This window comes from Suricata suricatta, chromosome 6 (assembly GCF_006229205.1).
Source record: "Suricata suricatta isolate VVHF042 chromosome 6, meerkat_22Aug2017_6uvM2_HiC, whole genome shotgun sequence".
NCBI classification, from domain to species: Eukaryota; Metazoa; Chordata; class Mammalia; order Carnivora; family Herpestidae; genus Suricata; species Suricata suricatta.
Window position 1 is genome coordinate 87,902,128 of NC_043705.1, and position 18,604 is coordinate 87,920,731.

The 18,604-nt window shown below is 51.5% G+C and overlaps 1 protein-coding gene and 1 long non-coding RNA gene across 2 annotated transcripts in view; one reads left to right on the forward strand and one right to left on the reverse strand.

The window, feature by feature from the left end:
- ERGIC1 (endoplasmic reticulum-golgi intermediate compartment 1) overlaps window positions 1-14,401 on the reverse strand; it is a 100,066-nt gene extending 85,665 nt beyond the window's left edge. Inside the window, exon 1 of the mRNA XM_029942846.1 lies at window positions 14,258-14,401. Within this exon, the coding sequence (XP_029798706.1) occupies window positions 14,258-14,277 (20 nt within the window). The 5' untranslated portion in view covers window positions 14,278-14,401. The remainder of the gene's footprint in view (window positions 1-14,257) is intronic.
- Window positions 14,402-14,613: 212 nt separating this feature from the next.
- Window positions 14,614-18,604, forward strand: part of LOC115294812 — a 25,565-nt gene continuing 21,574 nt past the window's right edge. Inside the window, exon 1 of the long non-coding RNA XR_003910153.1 lies at window positions 14,614-14,914. This is a non-coding gene — a long non-coding RNA (uncharacterized LOC115294812). The remainder of the gene's footprint in view (window positions 14,915-18,604) is intronic.

The window sequence follows — 18,604 nt, forward strand, 5'->3', positions numbered from 1 at the left end:
AGCCAGTACCAACTGACGCTGTCACTGGACCAATTGACTTCACCCACCGGGCCCATGACTGGGTGACGTTCCCCAACAGGCCCAGGGCAGCCTTCAGATTTCCTGGTTCCTCGAAGCAGGCCTGGGAGGCTGGCACTCCTGTGCAAACACGGCCACGTGCACCAGGCAGGTGATGGGTGCCAGGGACAGAGATGCAGGAGAGCAGTGTGCATCCACATGACCCCCAGCCCAGTGCAGTTGCAGCTGTCTGAGGAATCCTTCCCTAGCCAGGGACAGCAGAAGGAGCACTCAGATCTGCTGTATGGCCTTGGTGGTGGTTGGGGGAGAGTGGAGAGGGTCATCATGTCCTGCCCTGGAGCTCAGTTTCCCCAGATCAAAGCGCAAACTGTAACGTGGTAAGTGCTACGAGGTGAAAGGGCGCATCTCACCCACTGCTCCCTCCACCAATTTCTGGATCTGTATATGTTGTGTGCTAGTTGTCCCCTAAGCCTGCATTCCCTGCCACCAATGTGACCTAGGATGATTTCAGATAATATGGGGGTGGGGGCGACGGGGCAGTTAGATGGCATTAGACTTCACAGTGTGGCTAATCCCTGCTGAGTTCTCACTTGAACATCCTGCGAACACTGAAGATGTCCCAGGCCTCTCATCCTTCCGGCACTGGCCGATACCCCTCTTCTGCAACATGAACAATTCTGGCAGGCATCAGCTAGCCAGGATGGAACAACCCTGCAATTCCTTGTATCAATTTTGGCAGGTGGTATGGTTTCGCCATGTTCAAAGACGTTATAAAGCTACGTTTCATAAATAAGAATATTAAGTAAAACAACTGAATATCGCCGAGAAAAAATAAGTAAATAATACACGTTGTTGAGGAATGTGCCCCCAGATTATGGAGCTGGGACCAGAATGGCGGAAGGCTGAGACTGGCTGGAGTTACCATCTCTGCCAGTGACAGGCACATTGAAGCCCATCCTCTTCCTCCTGGCACCCGGTCCCCTGGATCTCCTGGCCATTCCCACGCTGTGCGTCCCCAGCTCATGACAGAAGCGATCATGTCACATCCACACCACCCTCCACATCCTTCTCTCTCCAGTGCCAGGCCTGGGAGAGGATCCAACACACGCTTGGGGAAGACAGAACCACAAGATGGAAGGAACCTGGGTCCCTGGGAACCTGTGAGGGGCAATGCACCCCCAGCCACCCTGGGGCTCTCCGTGAGTGAGAAATCAACTTCTGCTGCATTAAATCACTGTGATTTTCAGGTTGGTGCTTTTTTTCTGCAGCAAATAATTACTGAGCACCTAACAGTTGCCAGGTTGTCTTAAGGGCTTTATAGAGACAAGCTCAATGAGGCCTTATGACAATCCTGGAAGCCACGCATTACTGAGTATCTGCAGTTATGACCGAATAATTGGTTTGCAATGAGGCAAATGAGGCTCAGCGGTGTGAAGTATTTTGCCCAAAGTCAAACATTTAGGAAAGTAGTGCAGCTGAAAACTGAACCTAGGACTGTTGGAGACAGACAAAGGCCTTCCTTTGCCACAATGCCATGTGCCTTTTGCAAAGCACATCACCCAGGGAATGCCATGTCCTATGTGCCGGTCCCTAAGCTGGGTCCTGCAGGAGAGAGCACAAGTATTGACACTGTCACAGCCGGAGTCGTTTGAGTCAAAGAGGAAGGGAGCAAGGGAGGCACGTAGCACAGAGCCAGGTGGAGAGAGGAGGGGCTGGGGTGGGCAGGGAGGGCATCGCCACTCAGGAAGAACTGGAAGGGCTTCCTGGAGGAGGCAGTGCTTAAGGCTGGTTGAGGAGGGTGGGTGAGATTCAGCTGGAGGAGGCAAATGGGGAGATGCTGTCTCATCCAAGCCAGCGGCCACCTCCTGAATCCAGGAGTTGGCTCAGCACAGGCCCGGCACTGTGTAGGGGGCCTATAAGACTAGGGGGAAGAGTCTTTAAAACACCTCCTTGCACTGGATGAAGCACTCCTAGTGCTTTCAAGGTTGCTCTTACAGGCCTTGTTCTTAGCCCGTCCTTCAAAGTGCCTGGGAAAGTCTAAGGGAAAGAGTGGATCGCAGTGTCAGACTGCTCCAAGCCACGATGATACCTCCACCCTCCTCCGTTGTGACAGGTGATCCCCACTGTAGTGCCCTTCCCTACAGGGGGCCAACCCCACAGTGAGGAAGGGAGAGAGAAAGACCACTGATCAAGAGGAGCAATGGCTCAGGTCATGATCTTGCAGTTCATGAGTTCGAGCCCTGTGTCGGGCTCTGTGCTGTCAGCTCAGAGCCTGGAGCCTGCTTCAGATTCTGTGTGTCTCTCTCTCCCTGCCTCTCCTGTTCATGCTGTCTCTCTCTGTCTCTCTCTCTCTCAAAAATAAAGAAGATATTTTTTAAAAAGTAAAAATAAGAAAAGCAATACGGGGGTGGCCTGGCAATGCCGCCTGAGCCGGCTGAAGGTCCACACCACCACTGACACGGCGTGGTACCCCTGATGGGATGCACTGGGAAAGGCACTTCACCCATAGCCCAGTCCAATCATAAGAACACGCCTGCCAAATCCGGACTGGAGGACACTCTTGAGGACACCTGCACAGTGCTCCTTGAGGCTGCCAAGGTCACGAAAGACAAGGACTGCAGAGTGTCTCCAACCATAGGAGACTGGGGAGACATGACCACTGAATGCAATGTAGGGTCTTGGATTGAATACCGGCACAATTAAAGGACATCAGTGGAAAACAGGTATTTCGAAATCTAAAGTCCAGATTTTAGTTAATCATAATGTGCTGATATGAATGTTGTAGGTGTAACAGATGTGGGCATGTTTGGTGTGAACCACGCGGAAAGCTGGATAGGGTTATCTGGACTATCTTTACAAATTTTCTGTGCATCTAAATTATTCCCAAATAAAAAGTGTATTTAATTTAAAAGAGAGAGAGAGAGAGAAGCAAATGCCAGAACTGAAACAAGTCTCGTGAGTGTGGGGGGATAAGGGAAGGATCTGTCTGCCCCAGTGCTATGTCCCCAGCTTCTAGAACAGAGCCTGGCACATGGTAGGGCCCCAATAAATATGTTCAGTGAACAATTGGCTCCACCTCTACCATCCACTCCTGCTTCTGGCAGGGGCTCCAGAGACCAACTCCAGGCACTCCCCACCGGAAGGAATGCATCCCTCTGCTTGGGACCCCAGCAGGGGCTCACTGGTGGTAATCTCCTGCCCACAGATTTGTATGGTGACAGGACATGATCACCCAGGCCCAGCCTCCTCTCCAGTGACCAGAGTCCCTCCAAGGCTTCCAAAGAAACAAACTGTAAACACAATTAACTAGGCAATGAGTGACAACAGGCGTGTCCATGAAGTGGCCCCAAGAACTCCACGGTCACACTACTCACCTCCGGAACACAAGAGTGTTGTTAAGAAAGCCAGTTCTAGCATCACAGATGATCGCTCGAGTCTCAGTTGCATCACCCGCAGTTTATGAGACCTTAGCCAAATCCTGTCCCTGGGTTTTTTGCCCAGCAGCCTCACCAGGCAAACAGGAATAATAAATGGTTCTTCCTCGATGTGAGGATCAACTGAGGGAATCTGAGGAAGGCCGTCAGCATGGCACTCAATAAATGGGGACCGTTGTGGGCACTGCTGGTACCACAGCACAGCCCTGGGAGGCCACCTGAAAGATACACCCAGTGATCTGGAGCAGAAGCTGGAGCACATTGAGCTCTGGCCCGCCCTGGGACCGCTGGAGAGGAAGTCCGGGCCACAGGCAGACAGGCAGGGCCAGGTCCTGGGACTGTCCAGTGGGCAACGCCCTGTAGCCCAAGGCTGCCTTGGCCCAAACCCATGGGTCCCTCACTTCTCTGCCTCGGGCTCGGAGGCCATGCCCACCAGACTACCTCTGAGAGTCCTGGGGGCTCTGCCTCACACCCTGTCCACCCAGCTAGAGTGTGGTCACACTGGTATGTGACACACGGGCTGCGTGCTGTCAGCCACGGGCCACTGTCGGCCGTAAGAAAAGGTGGATTTGACCCAGGCTCATGTTCAACAAAAATAAAACTGGAAATGCTTACTAACCATTTTCACACAACTTGTAAAATTTTCATCATTTCCTGAAAAACCGGGGAATGTGAGGAGCAAAGAACCTCAGGGCTACGCTGGAGCTGCCCCTTCCTGACGGGAGGCCTGCTCTCCCGTGGGCCACGGCCCACACATCACCCACCCACCAAGCTACCTGCCTGGGTCCAGTGGCTTGCAGGTATGCCACTGACCATTTTCTCTCGCACTGCAGGTCAATGCCTTGGTGTCTGGGGTCACCATGTGGGTGCCTTTTAGAGAGGGGCAAGCTCTGGGTCAAATCACCCCCCAGTGTTCTCCCATGAGTGTGTCACTGGCCCTGAGTTGTCATGGTGTGCATGCACAGATGACCCTCTGCTGGGGTTGCCAGGGGCTTGGCAAGGAACACGAAGGACAGTGCTGTAGGTGAGTCCAGGAGGAGGGAGACGGGCTCCATTTTCTAGGCACACTTGTCTCGTATTCCACAGGAGTGCATATCGTCCTCACAGCCACCCTGCAAGAACAGTCTGAGCGCCTTAGTTCGCAGAGGAGGAAAACTAAGGTTCGTGGAAACCAAGTATCTTGTCTAGGGTCCCCCTCGGCTAGTAAACATGGAAAACGGATTCAAATCCAGACAGATCTGCCAAATGAGCCCAGCGTGGGCCGGGCTCAGAGGGACTCACAGTGCAGAAGAACATTCTACAGGGGTGGCCAGGGTCGGTGCACTACGGAGCACTTTCCCCTGAAGATGGGGAGACACTTTATCCACACCATGAAGATATTCTTGGACCCAGAAAAACCTGAGAACAGGCCAAATATGACCAGGGTCCCTCAAAGTTCTTAAGGGACATCTTGGTTAAATTCTATATGCCAACAGCTGCTGGCATGGAAGTGAGACAAAAAAGGGGAGAGAAGACCAAATGGAGAACCATAAAATTTAACAATGGCAAGGTATCATCTGGGCAGGAAGGATAGGACATGGGGAAGTACCCTGGCTCTGGAATCCCAGACCCAAGTTCAAGTCTAATACTGTACTTCCTCAGCTGTGGGCCCTGGGCCAGTCATGTCCTAGCTCTGAAATGTGGCTTCCTGTTTCAAAACTGAATAAAGGTGGGGTGCCTGGGTGACTCCACTGTTTGAGTGTCCAACTCTTGGTTTTGGCTCAAGCATGATCCCAGGATCATAGAATCAAGCCCCACATTGGGCTCTGCACTGAGCATGAAGCCTGCTCAAGATTCATATTCTCTCTCTCTCTCTCTCTCTCTCTCTCCATACCCCATCCCTCTGTCTCTCTCCTCTGCTTGTGTGTACCCTCTCTCTCTCTCTCTCTCTCTCTCGCAAATAAAAGAGGAGGGGGAACACCTTGGTGGCTCAGGCAGTTGAATGTCCAACTCTTGATTTTGGCTCAGGTCATGATCTCATGATTTATGAGATTGAGCCCCACATCAGGCTCTGTGCTGACAGCATGGAGTCTGTTTGGGATTCTCTCTCCCCCATCCTCCTCCTCCCTCCCTCCCTCTCTCTCTCTCTCTCTCTGCCCCATCCCACCCATGTGCACACTCTCTCTCTCTCTCAAAATAAGTAAATAAACTTGAAGAAAAAAAAATAAAGATGCAACTCAATGGCTTTAAAAATAAATAATAAAACTGAACAAAGGCAATAATTAACAGAGAGAAAAAACCTTGTCACTGGGAGAAAATATTTGTGAACCATACATCTAAAAAGGGGTTACTATCCAAAATATAGAAGAAACTCCTCCAACTCCACAGCAAAACAAAATAGACAAAAGAGAAAACAACCTGACTAAAAGCTGGGCAAAGAACTTAACCATTTTTTTCAAGAAGACATGCAAATGGGGTGTGGGGTATATGCACAGCTGCTCAACATCACTGATGATCAGGGAAATGCAAATCAAGACCGCAAGGAGACATCGCTGTACACCTGTTAACACGGCCACGGTCAAATGGTAAGTGTTGGCAAGGATGTGGAAAAAAGGGAGCCTTCATGCACTACTGGCTGGAATGCAAATTGGGGAAACAGTATCCAGGCTCCTCAAAAAATTAAAAATAGAAATACCATATGACCCAGTAATCCTGCAACTGGGTATTTATTTGAAAGAACTGAAATCACGATCTTGAAGACCTATCTGCACTCCCATGCTCTTGGTAGCGTTATTCACAATGGCCAAAATGTGGAAACAACTTTAAATGTCCATTGGCAGATGATGAGTGGACAAAGAAAATGTGGTACAGACAGAAATCCAGTGGAATATTATTTACCTTAAAATCCTGCCGCATGGAAAAATACGGATGAAGCTTGCGGGTGTTACGCTAAGTGAAACAAGAAGGACAGACAGTACACAAATCCACTTACATGACGGATCCGACACAATTAAACTTATAGAAATAGGCAGTGGAATGGTGGGTGCCAGGGCTGGGGAAAGAGGGGAATGGGGAGTTGCTCTTCAAGGGGTATAAAGCTCCAGTCATATAAGATGAATAAGTTCCTGAGGTCTGCCCTACCACACTGTGCCTCTGGCTAACACTACTGCACCCTTAGAAGTTTGTTAAGAGGGTAGATCTCATCTGAAGCATTCTTACCACACAATTTTTACAAAACCGAATCAGAGGCGCCTGGGTGGCTCAGTCGATTAAGTGTCCGGCTTCGCTCAGGTCATGATCTCACGGTTCGTGGGTTCAAGCCCTGCATCGGGCTCTGTGCTGACAGGTAGCTCAGAGCCTGGAGCCTGCTTCAGATTCTGTGTCTTCCTCTCTCTCTGACCCTCCCCTGCTCACACTGTCTCTCTCTGTCTCTCAAAAATAAATAAGAAACATTAAAAAAGTTTTTTTAAACCGAATCAGTAACGTGACCATACAGTGATATGCGAGTTTCCTAGGATGACAGAGCTGCTCTGTACCCACGTGGGGGTGGGGGTGGCTATATGACATAAGCTCTCAAATTTCATAGAAGAAAACACAAAAAGAAAAGTCCATTTTTTTTGTATGTTAACTAAAACAAGAAAATGAATTATGAATAACTGTATCTCACGGGGCCAGGGCGACTTAAGTCTCGCAACGGGCACAGCAGAGTACTTGCCCGTCACAAGCTGAGGAACCGCCAGGCACAACTTGCCTCCTTTCCTCCTCCAAAGAGATTCTAGCCTCTAGACTAGAATGCAAAAGAGAAAAAAAGCTACAGCCATGGAGGGGCTGCCCCAACGCCAGGACCCAGCGTTCTGGGGACTGTGACTGTACTTCGGTTTCATGACGGCCTGGTTTCTCATCTCCAACAGGGTTTCCACCTTTTGGAGAAACAGAACTATTCATCCATTTCAGACGGATCTTGCTTCCTGTCCAGCTGTGCTGCCCAGTGGGCTGCAGGAGGAAGGAGCTCAAGGGGAAGGACAACACGGTCAAGGTCAGGTGCATGCCGGTCCCCTTGATGCACCGGCTGTGGGATCCATCATCTGAGGTCAATTTCCCGGGGCAGACAACAGGCACAGTAACGCCCCCAGAGAGAGTAGATCGGCAAAGCACCTACATACCCCTCGCTCTCGACAGTACAGGGAACCCTGACTTTCTCCTGCCTCTCCCAAAGGCCAAAACTTTCAAAAACAAACACATGCTACTGTTAGAAGGTTTTTCCTGTCCTATACTTTTCCTGCATCTACATACAACCAACGTAATTAAGTTAACAGACCTGAATGCTAAAGTGGACAGCAGACAATTAGGCTAATTACTACTTCCTTAAAGGATCAATTAAGGCTGTCTCCCAAACCATCTTTGAGAAAGGGTACTGGGTGCCCCATGAATCACTCGGTGGCTTGGACAACTGGTTTGGCAAAAGTTGCACTGAACCGAGTGACTCGGCTTCCTCTCACACAGGACTTCTAAGCGCCTTTAGAAAGGTGCATGTGTGTTGTGAATCCACAGGCGGGGGGCGTGGTACAGAGCATGGACTGGGAGGGGCCGTGTCACATCAGTCATCCAGAGCAGGGCTCTGGCAACCCTGCCACACATCCAAACCACCTGGGGGGGGGGTGTCTTATCAAACCACAGATGCACATTCGGGATGGGCACCTAGGTTCTGCATTGCCCACAGGCTCCCGGGTAACTCTGAAGCTGCTGGTCTGGGGACCACACTCTCAAGAGCAAGGACGTCAGTGGAAAGGTAAGACTACTCACCAACCCCTTTTCTGGTGAGGAACAGTCCCAGAGTAGGGAAGTGGCTTGCTGAAGGCCACACAGGAGTGAGAGGTGGGACCAGACCCTGCACCCCAGCCTTCCCTCCAAGTACCTACTCCACCCTCTGGCTGCCCTGAGCTCCCAGCCCTCCTCCCTACTAGTTCTCCCGATTTCGAGCAATCTTCTTTGTCTCCATTGTGTGCTGGAGTCACCAGAGGGCCTTTAAAAAATAAGGATGCCTGGGCCCCTCCCGCTCAGATCCTGATTATTGGGTCTGGAGTGTGGCCTGAGTTAGGGAATTGTTTTATTTATTTTTTTAATTTTTTAATGTTTATTTATTTTCCAGAGAGAGACACAGTGCAAGTGGGGGATGGGCAGAGAGAGAAGGAGACAGAATCTGAAGCAGACTCTAGGCTCTGAGCTATCAGCACATAGCCCGACACAGGGCTCGAACTCACAAACCATGAAATCATGACCTGAGCTAGGGCGAATGCTTAAACGACTGACCCACCCAGGCGCCCCTGGGGAATGGTTTTAAACTCCGCCAGTGATTCTAACGCACAGCCAGTGTTGAGAGGGTCACTAAGGCAGAGGGGATGGGTGAGCATCACCCCAAATGCCCTCTTCACACCCTGCCTGCCCCTCTGATGCCTGATGAAAACAGCCCAGCAGCAACTCTAAAATGAAACACGAAAGGATTACCAGATGGGAAATGGCACTTAACGAGGCCACAGATGGCTAAAGCCCCATCTCAAGACTTTAGGTAGCATAGTCAGGAATCCAAACCGCCTTGAGAGGACAGATTTTCCATCTTCTCCCATGTCCAGATAAGCAGTTAAACCGATGTTCTATGCTTTAAAGCCCCAGTGGCCAAAGCGGGAAAATCTGGACCCTCTGGAGTGAGATGCTCTAGGTTAGTGCAAGACCCTTAGCTGGCATCTTTAAAGACAATTTCCAAATCAGGTGTCAGACCAAATAAGGCTGAAGACAGAGAGAGAGAGAGAAAGAGAGAGAGAGAGAGAGAAAGGAAGGAAGGAAGGAAGAAAAGCAAGACAAGCTAGTGACTTTAAGCTTCGTAATGAGCACTGTAGGGAAAGAATTAGTAAACGGAAGGGGGAAAACGTGAGCATACAGCAAACAAGTGCGGCTCTGAGGCCAGAGGGCAGCATTCCACCCTGAGCACCTCGTGCTGACCCTCATTGTTCCTGAACCCCGCTGCACCTCAAGGGGTTCATCAGTAAAGCGGGACAACAGTGCCCGCCTTGCAGGGGTGCTGTGGGAATAAAGGAATCGATACACGAAGATCCTTACAGCAGTGTCAGGCCCTAGTAACTGCTCCATAAACACAAAATACTGGCTTCATTTTCACATCGTTTTTTCTCAGGTCTAATCATTTCCCTTTGGACCTCATTTTTAAGCCCATTCGTGTGGTGCATGAGCACCCCACACACACTCACGTTTATTTATTTACTTTTCAGAGAGAGAATGAGCTAGAGAGAGAGAGAGAGAGAGCGCGCGAGAGAGCGCATGTCTGTGAGTAGGAGAAGGGCAGAGAGAGTGGGAGACAGAATTCCAAGAAGGCTCCACACTGTCAGCGCAGAGCCCGACACGGGGGTGGAACTCACTAACTGCAAGATCAGGACCTGAGCCTAAACCAAGAGTCAGATGCCTGACTGACTGAGCCACCCAGGTGCCCCAGTCAATTTATATTTTTTCAATAATTGGTGTAAAGTATGTTTCTGTCAGTTTCCTCAAGTTATTTCTGGAATGAGGCAGGACGGAAATACAGACACTCGTGATAACTACTATGTGCTGAGTGTTAACTATGCGCTCAGAGCCCCCTGTGGCAGCTGGGGCTTGGCTTGGTGTAGGGAGTGAGGGGGGCTCAGGGTCTGCAGGGCACCCCTCAGACAAAGCCACATGAAGAGCTACGGAGTTCATACTTGATCCTCAGAGCAATGGGACCTGCTTGGAGGTTGAAACCAGGACATGAGAAAATCAGGTTAACTGTGGAAAACTCCCTATAAAAAACACACACATGCAAAAACGGTCAACTTTGGGAAGTTCGCTCAGGGTTCCTGAGGAAGTCTGGGGTCTCCTGGAGGGATGCGAGGGAAAGAGGCAATGGAGGTCAAACCAAGGCACCACAGCAGGGCGTCTGACCTAGACAGCCACGTAGGATCCCACGCTCCGAGGGGTCCATGCATATTTTAATGCTCTGCTGTGCCTGTCCTGAAATTCAACACTTTTCCAACAAGGGGTTTTGCCATTTTTGTGTTGCACAGGGCCCCACAAATTATGTAGCTGGCCCTACTTTGCAGGAATACCTTGTTTGCCCCTACATCTACACGACCAGCTGAGTCAGTGAAGGTTACTTGTCTTTAAAATGAAGAAACGGAGGCTCTGAGAGGGTAGCAGCACACCCAGGTCGTGGGGGCTCCAACTCGGGGGCCTCCACTGTGGGAAAGCGGCCCCCTCTGCCTCTCTGAGAGCAGTGCTCAGGCTCCTCCAGGGCCTGGGCTCCAGGAACTGTCCTCCACCCCCACCCCAGGATGAGTGGTAGGTAGGGGCTGCTGACACCTGCCAGCCGGAACTGGGTACGGTCAGAGCCAACGCCCGCGGATCTAGGTCACAAGGCCAGTTCCACAACAGCACCAGGCCAGCGATTAATGAACCAATTCGCCAGGAGCAAAGCAAACACAAGTAATCTTTGCAGTCCCAGGAGCCCTCCTCCTTCTCCAACCCCCAAAACCAGTTCAGGGCACATTCAAGGAAGAAGGGGGAGGAAATTCTCCACCAAGAGCTCAAAATCTGCCTAGTAAAGGAAGAGTTGACGTATCAAATCGTAGCATGTCTTTGGCTTCCTGGATAGGCTCTGAGAGGCATTTCCAAGGATGAGTTTGGCCCAGGTGCTGCTCTAGGCACTGGAATTACAACAGAGAATAAAAGAGATAAACAATCTTTGCCCTAAGGAGCTCATGTTTTAATGGCAGGGAAAAAGAGAATAAGCATAATAATTAGGTGAATTATACAGTGTTAGGAAATAGAGGTGCTTACATGAAATAACATAAATCATGAAAATAGCGGCCAAAAGTTACTGGGTGCTGACTCTGTATCTAAATGCTTTACACACACTGTCTCATTTAATCCTCTCAACAATGGCTACTGCTCTCATGCCCATTTCACAGACAGCAAAATACACAGGAGGTAGTTGTGCAAGGTCTCACGTGCACTAAGAAAACAAGAGTGCTGATAAGAAAGGGGAAGAGACTAACATCCCCCCCTAGCCCCCTTCTGAGTCTGGTTGGTTTTAAGGCGCCAAAACAGGCCTTGAAGTGGGAGAGGGCGTCCAATCAATCCCAGTGCCCCTTTCTAACCCCCCCGCCCCATAGTTCTTAAGAGATCTAACAGGGCTGTGGGACACTCCAAGCCCTCCCTTCTCTTCCTGAGCTAAGGCTTTGGAGCTAAGGATTTAGAGTTCAAATCCCAACTCCACCAGCTCACCAAATACATGGCCCTAGGCAAACAGTTTCCACCAGTCAGCCTTCCAGTTCTTTGACTTAAAAGAAAGATGAACACTCCCTCTCACAAGTGACAAGGGAACAGACATCAAGTCCAGACCTTGCAGTGCCTGTACAGGGGCAGATGCTCCCAGCATGCTGGCTCATACATTCTCCCTCTCCTGGGACCCACGACACCCTCCTCCTTTCTCTCCAGTGCTGTGAGGGCATGGCCACACGCCACCCAGCTGTGTACTGTGGGCCACGTGGCACAGCGCTGAGCACGGTAAATATCTGACGAACACCGAAGAGGAAGAAGGTGTGCAAGATGGTGGAACCTCCCTTAGAAACTGAGCCTTGGCATTAACATATCTTAAAAAGTGCAGGGGGCGCCTGGGTGGCTCAGTCGGTTGAGCGTCCGGCTTTGGCTCAGGTCATATCTTACGGTTCGTGGGTTTGAGCCCCGCGTCAGGCTCTGTGCTGACAGCTAGCTTGGAGCCTGGAGCCTGCTTCACATTCTGTGTCTCCTTCTCTCTCTGACCCTTCCCTATTCCCACTGTCTCTCTCTGTCTCTCAAAAATAAAGAACATAAAAAAAAATTTTTTTAAATGCAGGTTACTATGCAGAGATGGCTTGTCCTCCAAAGTGCAAATGCAAAGTGGCGAAATCTATTCTCACCATTCTGTGGTGAGCCCAAGCCCTCAAGAAAATCACACCTCATTTAGCTGGGGCCCCCGTGGCACCAGGGCACTCCAACCACCAATTCAAGGGCACCAGGTAAGATGCTGCTCATTGACCTGGGACCCTGGCCCACCCTTCAGTCTAGTTCCCATGAGGTCCAAGGCAAGACCCTCAACGTGGAGCCTCAACTTCCTGCTTTTAAGATAACGAATTACGCGGAGTGACAGGATTAAGTGACCGAAAGCAGTGATTCCTCCAACAAAGTCAAAATCACCATTATGCCCTAAATCACATGAGCACAGGGGTGGGAAGGTCAGGAATCTTTATTATCAGCCTGGTAAGGGGAGGCTTTATGGAACCAGGAAACCGATGTGCCAACTGCAGCTCTCACGGCCCGATGTTAACTTTCAGTAGAAGGACTGGCCCTGAATTCCATCAGAGGGACTCTCTCTGTTTGGAACTGCCCTGGGTCTGCAAGCATTTGTCTGAGATCAGGGTGCGAACCTCTGGGCTTCATGGAAGGGGCAGGAAGCTGGCAGATGTTTGCTACATGGCATTGGTACCCAGGACCACATTAGCCAAGGCACAGGCTTTTCTTCTTGGGAAGGCTGTCACTTTACCCTCACTTCACTCACATCTGGAGGGAGGGAAAGGGCGGGTGAGGAGGGAGAGTTCCCTCCTGTGAGGCATCAGAATCCCCATTTGTGGATGAAGAAGTGACCTCCTGGAGAAGCTCCTCATCTTCTAACATCTTCCTCCTAAGCTCTAAACCCTATAGCAGGTTCTGACTGAAGCGCTTCTCATGCATTCAATCCTCCAGGCGAGGACCTTATTTTAGCCCCAGTCTGCCGGTGGTAAATTCTAGAGATACTGAGAGGCTTCAAACACTTGCCCAAGTTATCCCACCGCAGAGCTAAGGGGAGGTCAGAATGAATCCAGAGCCTTCGTCCCTAACTTCTAGAATGTACCAAGCTGCTCAGTGGAGGGAGCAGGGCCAGGATTCTAATCCAACTCTTTCCTTACACGAAAGTCCCGCCATTTTCCTGGCCAGACCCCCCAAAGTGTGGCTGCCTCAGGCCAGGGCATTCCCTGGAGCTCCATACCTCAAGGGAAAGCCTGGTGGAGACCCCTTCCCAGGCCGGCTTCCAGAAGGCCTAGCCCAGCACAACGTGGACCATGAGGCAGCTGGACCCTACAAAGGGCCCATTGTAGTGACTGCAGAAAGCCAAGGCCAGACCAGTCTGGGGAGCCCTGCCCATGACTCCTGGCCTCCTCCCCCTCCCATGGTGCCCCCCTACCCAGAGAACAGGACCCGGACTGGCATAGGCCTCCTGTTCTGCCCAGGCTGGGGCAGCCTCAGCTTATGGAAACCTAAAACCCTCCAGCTGCTGCCAGGCGGTATGGGGCTGCAGACCCCTGAGGACTCATTGGAGGTGCCCCAGGCGCACCTGTCAGCAGGGGTAGGGGCCACGAAAAGAGACTCCACGGATGGCTGAGGGGGATGGAGGGGGATGGCTCATTGGTCCCAATCTAGGGGGAGGGAGTTCATCTGTTTCCCAGAATGGGGGCGCAGATGCGGGTTAGAGTGGAGTGGGGGGCAGGCTGGGGAGGGGGCTCAGCGGAGGGAAGGGGTGGGGCGGCCCAAAGGTGGATGCCTTTGCCTCTCCCTGCACGAGGGGGCCCTCAGCGGTCCCGGCTGGCTTTGTGTGCAGCAGGGGGCCCGCCCCAGGTCCCTGAGGGCCTGCCGAGACATGCACAGAGCTGGGGGCCGCTTCAGCGTGCCGGCAAGACGGGTCCGCGGCGTGCCCAGACACCCGCTGTGTCCGCGGTCGCCACACTCACCTCCTGAAGTCAAAGGGCATCGTGCCGCCGCCGCCGGGGGTGGGAGCGCTGCAGGCCAGGTGGGCCGCGGCGCCGCGTGGGTCCCAGCCCGCTGCCAACGCCTCCTCCGGCCGCCCCGCCCCCGCGGGCCGCCCACCGCCCCGGACACCCGCCGCTCACCTCCCGCCGCCGGGAAGTGACGCTCCGCGCAGCCCATTGGGCGCTGCCCGCCGCCCCCGGCCGCCCCTTCCGCCGTCCGGTTAAAGGGGCCCGTGGGCGCGTAGGGGGAGGGGCCGACCTTTTGGGGTCGAGATTGGACCGGGGACTCGGAGCCCACAAAGACGCGTTTCTTTCTTAGAAGCCCCCGCTGTGTTTTCCTTCGTTTGGCCGTTTGGCCTCTGTGGCCTCGGGCAAACCTCAGCCTCTCAGTCCTTTTGCATTTGTAAAACAATTTCCCTGAGTTGTGAGGATTAAATGAATGACCGATCCAGATTTGGGTCCCGCACAGCGGCTAGCTCAGAGAAAGAAGATCAGGCAATCCTAGATTTATAAAGTGAACCCACCATTGTCCTGCTGTGCCTCTTTGGGAAAGACACTTGACATCTCTGAGCTCCCACCCCTTTTCACGTATGCAGGAAGAGGCTGATGACATTCAAGGGGCTTTTTCCTGGGAGTCAGGTAAGAAAGTTGGGGAGAGTAGCTTAGGGCAGTGCTTGCACGTGACAAGGGCTCAATCACCTGAAGTGATGGACCAGATAGCTGCTTCTGCTTTCATCTATTTATGGTTCACCCCAACGGTATTCACTGAGAGCCACTGAGAGCCATTGTGAGCCAGGTCCATACAGGACATGCTGGTGTCTCGGGCAGACTGAGGCCTGCCCAAGTATGTGACTTGGCCCAGGGCAGACCTCTCTGAGCCTCAGTTTCATCCTGCAAAATTCAATGTAATCAGCACCTCCCTCCAGGATTGGTGGGTCAGAGGAGTTGAGAGTTGAGATAACACAAGACTGGCGTAAAGGATACTAATTATGAACTTCCTCTCGGGTTCTGTTGCTGGCCCCACCTCCAAGGTATCAGTCACAGGGCTTGAAAAATCCCAGGGGAGGAAGGTGGGGGCTTCTGTTCTAAAAGCAGGGCCAGAGGGCAATTTCCTCATCTATAAAAAGAGGTAAATCATGGTACCTATTCCTCTGGGAGGATTCAGAATGCACAGTGACAGCACTAGGGGTGGGTGGGGGGCGAACCAAAATCTTACCCTGGAGAATACACGTGGCGTGGCCTCACCAGGTACCTCTTCCTCCCTCTGACCTCCAGCATTACCTTCCTTCCTTCCTCCCTTCCTTCCTTCCTTCCTTTCTTCCTTTCTTTCTACAAGAGGCCTGGCACTTTGGAATGAGGGAAGGAAATCAGCCTGAACTGGAAGTCTGGGGTAGCAAGAAGTGTGAAGGGGTCTTGAGTGGCCTGCCACTGGGCCCACACCACTGTTTGCTGGGCCTCAGCCCAGACCTATTGGATCAGGTTGCATTTAGTGTGATATCCAAGAGATCTGCTGGCACATTTAAGGGTGAGAGGCACTGCTAGAAAGACCTTGCTCCTGGAAGCACACTGGGATGGGGTTTGCATTGGCTGTTCCTTTTGCCTGGAGCACTTTTCTTCTTTGTTTTCCACCTGCTATAGAGGCAGAGAATGCACTTGTCTCCCAGTATCTCTTCTCCCTTTCATCATGTCTGTGAGCCGTGTGAACAGAGCCCAGACTCTGGAGCCCCGCCACATGGGTTCATGTTCCAGCTTGTCCACTTACTGACTTATTTTACATCTGTATCTCAGTTTCCCCATCCATAAAATGGAAACAATAGTAGTACCTTCCTCACAGATTTGTTAGGAGGGTAAAATGAACTGATATAACTTTTTTAATGAAAAGAAAAAGAAGAAGAAGTAAAGAAAGGGGTGCTGGGTGGCTCAGTCGGTTGAGGATCCGACTTCAGTTCAGGTCATGGTCTTGCAGTTCATGAGTTTGAGTCCTGGGTGTGGCTCTGTGCTGACAGCTAGGAGCCTAGAGCCTGCTTCAGATTCTGTGTGTGTGTGTGTGTCTCTCTCTCTGCCCCTCTCTCACTCGTGCTCTGTCTCTCTCTCTCAAAACTAAGGAAACATTAAATAAATAAATAAACATTAAAAAGTTAAAAACATAAAAGAAATGAGTTGACATATGTCAAGGACTTAGGACGGTGCCTGGCACAGAATAATGCAAGGTGGAGTGGACTCTGATTGCTGTTTTTGCATGCTGAGGGACCTCCAGTTTGGGGCTGGGCATACGCGTGCCCAGAATGAGAGTGGCATGCTTCAGCTCCCTAGCAGCTAGGTGTGGCCATGTGACTAAGTTCTGGCCATTGATATGTAAGGGGAAGCATCCGTGGCAACTTCAGAGATAGTTGGGATAGATGATCTTCTGTGTCCCTTTTTCCACATGGCTGCCCAGAATGTGGATGCCACCATCCTGGACCACGTGGGGAAGATCATGAAGAGCAACAGGATAGAAGGAGCCTGGGTCCCTGTCACTGAGTGGCACAGTACCTGTCCTCAAACACCTCCCCAGACGTCTAAGCAAGAGAGATATGAACATCTGTCTTATATAAGCCACCTTTATTTTAGATTTTCAGGTGCTTACAACTGAACCTAATGCTAATATACCTGCTCCAACTAGTTAATGACTGGGCAGCTCAAATATTATCTATAGAATCATAGAATCGGCCAGGTTTTTCCCCAATATATGTTTGCATGACACCTGTAATTTTCCTGGGGAAATTACTGCTAATTGGCTAATGTCAACCTCTCCCATCTTGACTGGGGGCTCTCTGGGGAGCACGGGTGTCTGTTTGCTCACTCTTGTATTCCAGCATCCAACTGGAGCCTGCACGTGGTAGGGGTGCAATGACTTTGTGTCAAAGGCAAGATGGGGGCTTCCCAGGGAAGTAGGCTTTCCCCCAGAACAGAGGGGATGGGGAGGGGAGCACGTCCACAAGGATCTCTGTGGAGACTGTTGGGGTCTGTAAGCAGACCAGGCAGCCAGTCCCTGGTGATCCATCCACCCAAAAGACAGTGGGAGTTAGGGCTCAGGAAAGCAGATCGTGTGCTGCAGTACGGGAGAAAGCGCTGGGTCCCTTGGACCGGAGGAGTGATGTCATACAAATTGAGTTCTAGGATTACTCATCTTGTAGGACCTATGAGAGCCAGCCTCCAGTGGTCTTCACTGATGTTCCCATGCCCTTGTGTAACCACCTCCCACAACAAATAGGACTGACTTGGGTAACCAACAGGACATTGCAGAAATGACAGTGTATGACTCCTGAGACAAAGTCATAAAGGGCATTGAGCCTTCTGCTCAGGCTCTCTTGAATCACTTATTCTGGAAGAATCGAGCTTCTATGTTGCAAAGATACTCAAGCGCCGTTATAGAGGGGTCCATGCGGCCAGAAACTGAGGCCTTCTCTGAACAACCATGTGAGTGAGCCATCATGGGAGTGGGTCCTTAGCCCCAGCCAGATCTTCAGAGCTGCGATTCTGGCCCACAGCTTAACTACAGCCTCATGAGAGACCCTGAATCAGAGCCACCCACCCAGCCTGCCTCTGAAACCCTGGCCCTCAGAAACTGCGTGAGATAGTAAATGTTTCTTTTAAGCCACAGAGTTGCAGGTAATTAGTTACACAGTTCCAATGAACATGGACTCTATCCCCATTTATTTTTCTACTGGCACCTTCCCCCTGCCTTCCTGCACCTGACCCCAACTGGTCACTCAGCCCTCTAGCTGAGCCACGTGGACACATTGCTTAACTAGCTAGTGTCTGAGTATGAAATGAAGGATAATAACACCTTATCTGTGTCAGGAAGCCTCTAAAATCGCCACCCTAATCAATCTGCCTCCTGGTATTCATGCCTTGTGCAATCGCCTTCCTTAGTACGTACACTGGATTTAGTGACTCACTTCTAATCAACAGAAGGTGGCAGAAGTCATGGCATGTTGCTCCTAACACTGAGTTGTAAAGAGATGGTGGCTGCTGTCTTGGGCACTCTTGCCATCACTCACATCAGTGGCCCCAGGGTGAGCCAGCTACCATGTTGTGAGGCAGCCAGGGAGAAGCATGTGTGAGAGGCCTGCGTGTGAGAGAGCCGCGTGTGAGAGGCCCATGTGTGAGAGAGCCATGTGTGAGAGGCCCATGTGTGAGAGAGCCATGTGTGAGAGGCCCGCGTGTGAGAGGACCGCATGTGAGGGGCCGCATGTGAGAGGACCGCGTGTGAGAGGGCTGCGTGTGAGAGGGCCGCGTGTGAGGGGCCCGCGTGTGAGGGGGCCGCGTGTGAGAGGCCCGCGTGTG